General features: G+C 47.2%; 3 protein-coding genes across 4 annotated transcripts in view; 2 read left to right on the top strand and 1 right to left on the bottom strand.

Annotated features, from left to right (window-relative positions):
• On the bottom strand, positions 1 to 2,386 carry LOC116383039 (arylamine N-acetyltransferase, pineal gland isozyme NAT-10-like). Its single transcript, XM_031846559.1, has 2 exons — positions 2,280 to 2,386; positions 1 to 1,345 (listed from the first exon to the last, which is right to left on the bottom strand). The coding sequence occupies exons 1-2, from the start codon at positions 2,320 to 2,322 to the stop codon at positions 471 to 473; spliced, it is 918 nt and encodes a 305-aa protein (XP_031702419.1). The 5' UTR covers positions 2,323 to 2,386; the 3' UTR covers positions 1 to 470.
• Positions 2,387 to 2,714: 328 nt separating this feature from the next.
• Positions 2,715 to 4,763, top strand: sdr42e1 (short chain dehydrogenase/reductase family 42E, member 1). Of its 2 annotated transcripts, XM_031846668.1 has the most exons (3): positions 2,715 to 2,806; positions 3,141 to 3,217; positions 3,518 to 4,763. In XM_031846668.1, the coding sequence occupies exons 2-3, from the start codon at positions 3,156 to 3,158 to the stop codon at positions 4,614 to 4,616; spliced, it is 1,161 nt and encodes a 386-aa protein (XP_031702528.1). In that variant the 5' UTR covers positions 2,715 to 2,806; positions 3,141 to 3,155; the 3' UTR covers positions 4,617 to 4,763. The 2 variants fall into 2 exon arrangements, with proteins under 2 accessions (XP_031702528.1, XP_031702529.1); XM_031846669.1 differs by having other exon boundaries at positions 2,715 to 3,217.
• Positions 4,764 to 5,896: 1,133 nt separating this feature from the next.
• wtip (WT1 interacting protein) overlaps positions 5,897 to 8,438 on the top strand; it is a 24,126-nt gene continuing 21,584 nt past the window's right edge. The window contains exon 1 of the mRNA XM_031846473.1: positions 5,897 to 7,994. Within this exon, the coding sequence (XP_031702333.1) occupies positions 6,482 to 7,994 (1,513 nt within the window). The 5' untranslated portion in view covers positions 5,897 to 6,481. The remainder of the gene's footprint in view (positions 7,995 to 8,438) is intronic.

Here is an 8,438-nt window from a genome sequence, read left to right as displayed (position 1 = left end):
GCATGCAAGCATAATATTTAATCATGGTGACAATATATGAGGGAGTACGCCTACTACAGATGACATCCAAGCACAATGGTCTACATTATCATACAACTTGAAGCTCAGCAGAGTACATTGGTATAAGAAAGTTTTAAAAATAGACATTTTTGGCAAACAATGTATTATGTAGATTTGAAAATGTATTAAAATCATTATTTGGTCATCATTACTTTCCTTAAGGACGACGTGTCTGCTCCTTGCATTGACTCAGGATACTTAGCCTACACATATACCAGAAGTCAAAAACATGTCTTCCACTTTCTCCAGGCCTAATGCAATTGCACAATTTTCAATGTACGAAAGATTAAATTCAAAGCACTGGTCATGTTTCAAATAGATGATTATTCAACAAGCTAGTTGGTCGTGAAATCAACACAGGTCGTGAGATCTTTTCCGGGTGAATCTCAAAACAGCACACGTGTAGGATTTCAGAATGTGTAGTACGACTTGTTGTTGAGAGGCTGCAGTTTGTTCTGCAGCTTTATGTTGAACTTTTCACGAAGAATTTGCTCTATCTCGTCATCCGTTACGTTTCTTATGTCTAAGACGTCCACTCCTTCGTCGGGTTTGTAGGTGGCCTCGCCGTAGGTCCAGCCAATCAGGGCTCTGAATCCTGTTGGCGTTTGCACAGAGCAGATGGACTTATTGGTGAACAGGGAAGTCTCCGTCTGGAGTTTGTTGTTTATCTCAAGGAAATGTTCGGCCTCACGAGGCACCAAGGAGAAGCAGTAGATCTGATTGGTTTCCTTCCTGTTCACCAGACTTGATTTGGCAAACTCTGGATTGAGAACCTCTGGCTTTCTACCGGTTTTCTCCAGCACCCAGATGTCCCCCTTATTTACGAAGCGGAAGACACCCGCTGCCTGAGGTTGGTCCTTTCCAGAGACGAGCTCCAGGGGCTCCCACACTTGGAAAGAGACCCCATAGCTTACATCGTTTATATAAGCCTTCCCATCGATGACAACCTTGTTGAGGAAATGAGAATCAAGGGGGCCAAAATCATTGAGGATGCTGTTGAAAACTCTGGAGCCCAGCGTCGTAGTGTCGTAGCCCATTTGTCTCAGCACCCAGCCGAACAGGAAGTTGTTCTCAAGGCACCAACCTCCCCGGTTGTTCCTCACAATCTTGTTGAAAATGACCTCAAGGTCCATGATGTTCCTCCCACCACAGTGCATGCTGAGGTTTTCGAATGGAATTGACATGACGTGCTTTTTGTGGATCAACTTCAGTGTTGCGAGATCCAGTTTATCAAAAGAGCCGTGGAAACCAATTCTTTCGAAGTATTCCTCCAAACTCATCTTGCCTGTAAAATAAAAAGACAATAGAAGATATCACTTTCTAAAAAGCCCTTATACCTAAATAAAGCCAGTAGTTGAAGCTTAAACCCTTTATAAACATATGATGCAGACAAATTTAGAGGTCCCATCCACCAGTTACAAAGTTGCAATGTCATCTTTATAAAGCTTAAAACAATGACAACTAGTCATTGCCCATTTGTCAAAATGTTCCCAATAGGCATATTTAAAAGGACGATCCATCCTTTAAGTTATCTTCGTGGTGAAAGCGGTGTTATTAAAAAGGCTTTTGACACCACGCACCATGACATAACCTACAAACAAAGCAACAAACTTAGTTAAAATTAAATTTGTCTTGATAAAACACAACAAGCGTTTACCACTGTATTATTTTGAAAAAGTACGCTATACGTTGCTCAATTATGAGAGTTTGATCAAGTTGTCTTTTAGCAAACTGATTTTTAAATGTGGGAAACATCTCCCCCTGCTCTTGTTTTGTCCAAATCTCACAAAAATGAAAACCAGCTGGATCAGCAAATGGAAACTGCAGAGAGACGCAGCGCAAAACTACATTCACTTTCGCCATATTTTTCAATAAAAGGGATATAAGTCTACCCTACCAACGAAAATAAAAACACAAAGTCATCTGAAAACGAAGGTGAAACACGAGCGACGATAGCTGTTAATCTATGTTTATTGTTCTTACGAGTATTTGAGTAAGGAAGTGAACCGCTTAGAGGAAGTGACACCAAAGGCCTCTTCCAGAAATAAAGCCCACTTCGACCAGAACTAATTCACCCCAAACCGTGGTGATCCATGTTGAACCCATGTTGAACCCGCCACGACAAATTCCTTGTAGGTGCAAACTTCCTCGGCAATAAACGGTTCTGAGTCTGATTCTGATTCTGAATCACCCTGGAGCAGCCTTAAAAACACTCTCACCTAAACCTTCGGCGGAAGGTTGCTGTTGTTGCTGATCAGTCATTGCAGTTATTTGGAATCCTTTGATATTTTTGGGGAAATATCTTCACTTTTATACCAGAAGTTTTAGAAAATTTAGAAGTTTTTGCTGGCAGACATCCGATTATGACTTTCAAAATAAAAGCGTACTTGGCGACCATTAGAACGCATGCAACTCAGGCAATGCTTTTCATACGCATAAAACCATACGCATATTCGACTATTCTAAAGTTTTATATGTTTTATCATAATTTTGATAACCGAGGATTGAAAGATAAAATCAGTTTCCAATCACTATATCGCTGCACTGCCCTGCTGCCTGTGTTATTCTGCCTCTTTGTACGAACGCTTGACGGTTTTTACGTAATTTACGTAACAAAAAGCACGTACAGCACAGACCACGGAGGGGCGCGTGAGCGCCGTGTCTTTCTCACCGGTGCTATAGTAGAGTTTTTGAACGAGTGATTCTCAGCGGACATTCCCTCGTTTTCTACCCGGTATAGTTTGAGGTTAGTACCGACAGCGAAACACCTTCGTGTCGTGAACTTAACTCACATAGAGAATTCAGGCTGTGGATTTATCTCACTGTCTGCATGGCATTCTGGAGTACTCGCTATAGAAAGTAAGCGTGGTTATGTTAGCTTATGAAAGGTACAATTGTACAAAAGTTACAAATACGGTCAGTACAGACTACGGGTTAGGTAATGTCAATGTAGTGGCTTCTTTTTCCCTTTATGTGTGTGTCTATTACTGGGGGGTACAGTGTAGTTTTGACACGAGGATGCCGTTGTGTGCACTTCTTTCTGTATTCTGCCTAATTCTCTCTTTTATACAAACTCACAGATTCGTCCACCTGCAATGGAAAACGCACGCGCAGACACGTTTTTGATCACTGGAGGATGTGGCTATTTTGGTTATCGGTAAGAACAATGTCATTGTTTATTACTCAAGTTAACGAAGTGACGGTGCACATTCACAGTCAGCTAACCCTCAGCAAGGCTTTCAGAGTTGCCCTGTGCTGTAACGCTGCTTTGCCGCCACAAGGTGGCGGTATCGCACCAGTTATCTCAGTTACACTGGACCTATGACTCCCACAGACCCCCTGGCAGATGTAACATTAGAAATACATGCATTGTGGTATTTTGTTTGTCATTGTATTCAGTAAAAGTGAGTTTCATGCGGCGATGAATTCATATTTAATAACTTGTTTTCCCCTGCAGCCTGGCATGCTCCCTGCACGGACAAGGAGCCAAGATCATTCTGTTTGACACAGTTCCTCCCAAGCAAGAAGTGCCAGAGGACTTTATGTTTGTTCAAGGAGATATACGTGAGTATGCGCAAGTTGAGGAGGCCGTCGCTGGCGCGGACTGCGTGTTCCACGTCGCCTCCTATGGCATGTCCGGCAGAGAGCAGCTTAACCGCCATCTGATCGAGGCGGTGAACGTTCAAGGCACAGAGAACGTCCTGAGGGCTTGCGTGGAGCACGGAGTGCCCAGGCTAGTTTACACCAGCACCTTCAACGTGGTGTTCGGAGGCCAAGTGATAGAGAACGGGGACGAGAGCCTCCCTTATCTACCTCTCCATCTGCACCCCGACCACTACTCCAGAACCAAGTCGCTGGCGGAGATGGCAGTGCTGAAAGCCGACGGCACGGCACTGAAGGACGGCTCCGGGGTGCTGAGATGCTGCGCGCTGCGTCCGGCAGGAATCTACGGGCCTGGCGAACAGAGGCACCTGCCCAGGATAGTTGGCTACATAGAGAAGGGGATCTTCAGGTTTGTTTACGGTGAGCCCGGCAGCCTGGTGGAGTTTGTCCATGTGGACAACCTGGTGTCGGCGCACAAGCTCGCCGCTGAGGCGCTGGCCTCAGAGAAGCAGCACCGCTCTGCTGGCCAGGCCTACTTCATCTCAGACGGAAGGCCTGTCAACAATTTTGAATTCTTCAGGCCTCTGGTAGAGGGCTTGGGCTATCCTTTCCCCAAACTGTGCCTTCCTGTCTCTCTCATCTACTTTGTTGCCTTTCTCACAGAAACGATCCACCACCTCATCGGGCCCTTCTATAACTTCCAGCCGCTGTTGACACGCACAGAGGTGTATAAGACCGGCGTGACGCACTACTTCAGCATGGCAAAAGCTAAGGCGGAGCTCGGTTATGAGCCCCAGGAGTACAACCTGGATGAGGTCGTACAATGGTTCAGAAGCAGAGGCCATGGGAGAAAATCTCACAGCTCCCCCCTCGGCCGATTGCTACGAGACATCCTGTTTGTTTCCGCCTTTGTTGCCGTGGTTCTCTCTTTTCTTCCATTTGTTGGCAGTTGAGGAGCAGCTGAAGCAAAAACATGATTCTGATATTTTCCAAAATGCCATACATCCCTTATCGTGACAAAGTTAGGATTTTATTGTCATATATGAAATTTGACTTCTGCATTTAACCCATTCATAGCTTATTGGGAGCAGTGGGCTGCTGAGAAGCAGCCATGGAGCAGTTAGGGGTTCACTGTCTTGGCACAGGACATGTAGCAGCCAAGGATCGAACCGCTGATCTTGCGGTTACCGGACGGCCCCCTCTACCCAGTGAGCCACAGCCACAATGCATATGGACATATTTTAATATAAAATCAGTCAGTAGGCAGGTGCTTTAGACTGTCAGTTTACGCTGTTGTTATTGTTGGACACTTTATGTCAAATGCTACCTCTTTTTTCCACAACAGTAAGCTTTTCAAAGAACAACTCTGGGGACAACGATCTTTAATAACCTATCACATGTTTTTAGTGCTGTTTTTGTGGAGTTGTAATGTAACGAAATGCTGAGGAATGTTCTGAAAACTGCAGTGAATAAACTCTTCCAAGGCAAATGTGGTTTGTATATTTTTGAACTGGATTCAAGGTTCAATTTAAAGTTTTTTATTTGAATTTATTAAGTAAGTAGTATGTTTGAGGACCCTGGACAAAGATTCGGTGGCCTGGTTTATAATGTCTACATCATCATATCTACTGTAACTATGAATCATAATCCCACATTAATAATCCACCAAAATTAACCATGGCCTCCATTTGTGGTCATCATAGTAATTTTCTTTCCACAGTTTTTTTCATGTTTTCCGTTTTAAAGTGACTGGTACACTTTGCATGCAGTTCACTTCTACTTAAAATGATATATAACATTTTATGCAGCCTAATATGAACTTTGAATAAAACTTTTATTTATTAAATCAATTCACCCGATTGATGCCTTTGATGTGTATTTTTTATTTTTATGTTTTATTCCCAACAAAACATTCCTTTAATATTCATATAAGAGCCCATAGTCGGCTATGATAACTGGACATTGTCCAAATAAGCATCATACAGGCTACACTTCGATGGGGCTATACCTGAGAATCTCTTTGTCTTCATATCCTCGGATTAAAAAACGTGGATAAACTTGAGTTTTAAATCGCATTGCCCTCCAAAATACCAGCTCACTGCAGCTTATTCCTGGTGTAAAAGGAGTCGGACCAGGTGAGGCGTGCTTCGTGTGGTATTTTAGTCTGCCCGGGATGAATGCAGACGTCCCCTTCTCTCTAAACTATTCTCTTTTCAGAGCCGGCAGCCCCTTGCTGAGTTGGTCGCAATCATTGTTTCTCTGCAGCATTAACCACATTCCAGAGAGGCGCAGCGCATCCTGTCTACATCCTCGCATTCCTTTTACGCGAACGAGTCCCCTGTGTAAAACGGCGTTTTAATCAAATTGCCGTGCGCTTACTGAATTCAGATTGATATACAACGGGTATTTATGGCGCATCCGATTATCTGGCCTACTTTAATTTCCAGCATATTGAACGTGAGCGAAACTAGAGGAAAAACCAACAAGGCGAAATTCCTCCGCGCAGCGCGCCATTGACTGTAAAGACCTTTCAACTTAACAAAAACTGAAGTTGACAAACGTATCCCTGTCGGCAGAAACTGTGAGAAAGACTTTGCTTTCTCTGCGAGGGAGGCAAAGCAGAAGAAGACGATGCGGCACGCGGTGGAGATTTTCTGAGTACGTTGGAGGCTTTTTTTCTGTAAATGAGCGACGGCTGTACCGCGGCGTTTTGTTTTGATTTCCATGTGAAATGCAATTAGTGCTCCGCGGTGCTCGCTAGGTTTGGCTCGCGGAGCGGAGCACACTCTGAACTTGTTTCTCGCCTCAGGAGCACAACATGGAGCACAACATGGAGCACTACCAGGAAGATTTGGGACTCCGGGCCAGTAAATTGATGGAGGACCTCTCCCTGTACGATGCGTATAAGGATGGGATGTACAACGCGAGGAGAGACCTGGTGATTAACCCCGATTTAGACTTTTCGGCTCCGGCTGTAGCGGAGCACAAGAGCACGCCGATGAATGGCACATCTGTGCTTCACCAGCAGCATCACACAGTGGAGAATTTCACGTCTGGGAATAAAGTGTACACCGCGGCTCCGGTGCGCCCCGTGAACTGCAACCGGGCCGTTCCCGTGGATTTTTGTGCCCCTCAGAGAGACGCGGCTTACGCCGAGGAGGGCTGCTGCACCAAATCCGAAGTGGCTCTGCCGTGCTACACGGGCGCCTCCGAGAGGCACAGGAGGTACTCTCTGGAGGTGCAGGGCCACAGGTACAGCACCGGCTCCGCCTTCGACGGCGTGCCCCTCAACAAGCCGGCGGCGCTGCCCGGCAACAGGTGCAACAGTGTCTGCATCACCAGCAGCCACGACGGGAGGTACAACGCCACCAGTCCCCGGTCCAGCTTAGCGTCGTCCCTGTCCTCGCAAGAGCAGGGCAAGCACGCCAGCCCGAGGTCGAGCATCAGCAGCCCGCGCACGAGTTTGGTGGTGCCGGGTCAGGACAGGTACTCGAGCCCCAGGTCCAGTTTAGTGCACTGCGAGGGCAACAGCGTCCTCAGTCCCAGATCCAGCTATGCAAGCACCGCCAGCGACACGAGTAAGCACTCCAGCCCACGGGCCAGCCTCAACAGCTGCGACTGCTGCAGCAAGCCCAGCAGCAACCGCACCAGCGGCATCAGCATGGGCTACGACCAGAGGCACGCCAGCCCCAGGTCGAGCACGGCGAGCCAGTACTCCTTCACCACCAGCCCGAGATCCAGTTACTCCGATTCTCGGTACGGGCCCGTGGTCAACCACGATCTGGAGGGGGCGATTTTGCACGCAGCGCCGCTGGCGAGCCCTCGCTCGAGCATCTGCAGCCAGGACGGGAGCGCGAGACCGGGGACCACCGCGAACTGCGTGGTCAGTCCGCGGTCCAGCATCTCCAGCCACAGCTCCAGGAGTTCCCGCAGCTCCAGGGGGTCTATGAGCACCTACCCAGACCTGCAGCTGCCCTCGCCGCGGTCATCGATGCTGGGCAGCAGTTTGCACGAGGACACGCTGCTGCAGGAGTTTGGAGACTCCAACGGGATCCAAAGTCGCATCCATCTCCAGGGGCTCTCGGCGGTGCCAGAGCCCCTGCAGCAGTCAGCCCATACGGGAGGGACTGTGGAGATGACCGCGGGGTTGCCATCGTCGTTTAGCTATGGGGTGTGCTCAAAATCGGCTTCATCGAGCCAGAGGTTTAAGATCCCTTACCAGGTGACCCCCAGCCGAGAGAGTGGACCAAGCCAGGCGGAGAGGCGGCTGGAGGCGCTCACCTTGGAGCTGGAAAAGGAGTTAGAGATGCACATGAAAAAGGAATACTTTGGTAGGTAATATTAATTGCAATTGGGGTTTTATTTATTTAGTATAAAAACTTGGAAGTAGATCATATCGGAAACAACACCAGAACATGCAAACAAACAACTGTGATGCTGTTTCTAGCATAGGGAAATCAATTTGTACTCACTTTGACCCAACATTTATTATCTACAAGCCTCCCCTTTATCAATACTGTATTTTGTGTAGGGTGAGAGTTTTGGTTCTGTGGCCCTTAGAGTGCCTGAAAGTTCAGAGAATCAAAGGGCCATGGAGCATTTACCCAATGTTTTGTACCAAGGTCTGGAATCAACTACGGTGACTCGGGAAGATGGGTGTCTGAGTTGTCATTTGATTGAGATCCTGAATTTCTCATGATGGATGAAAAGCAACTCATCTGGTCACAGCAGCTCAGCTCCAGAGCCGATGGCTTCTCCTCAGCTCTACATGCCCC

This window comes from Anarrhichthys ocellatus, unplaced genomic scaffold (assembly GCF_004355925.1).
Source record: "Anarrhichthys ocellatus isolate YVR2014 unplaced genomic scaffold, GSC_Weel_1.0 scaffold6, whole genome shotgun sequence".
Classification (NCBI taxonomy): Eukaryota; Metazoa; Chordata; class Actinopteri; order Perciformes; family Anarhichadidae; genus Anarrhichthys; species Anarrhichthys ocellatus.
Note: the sequence above shows the minus strand (reverse complement) of the source record. Positions and strands in the feature narration are given on the sequence as shown.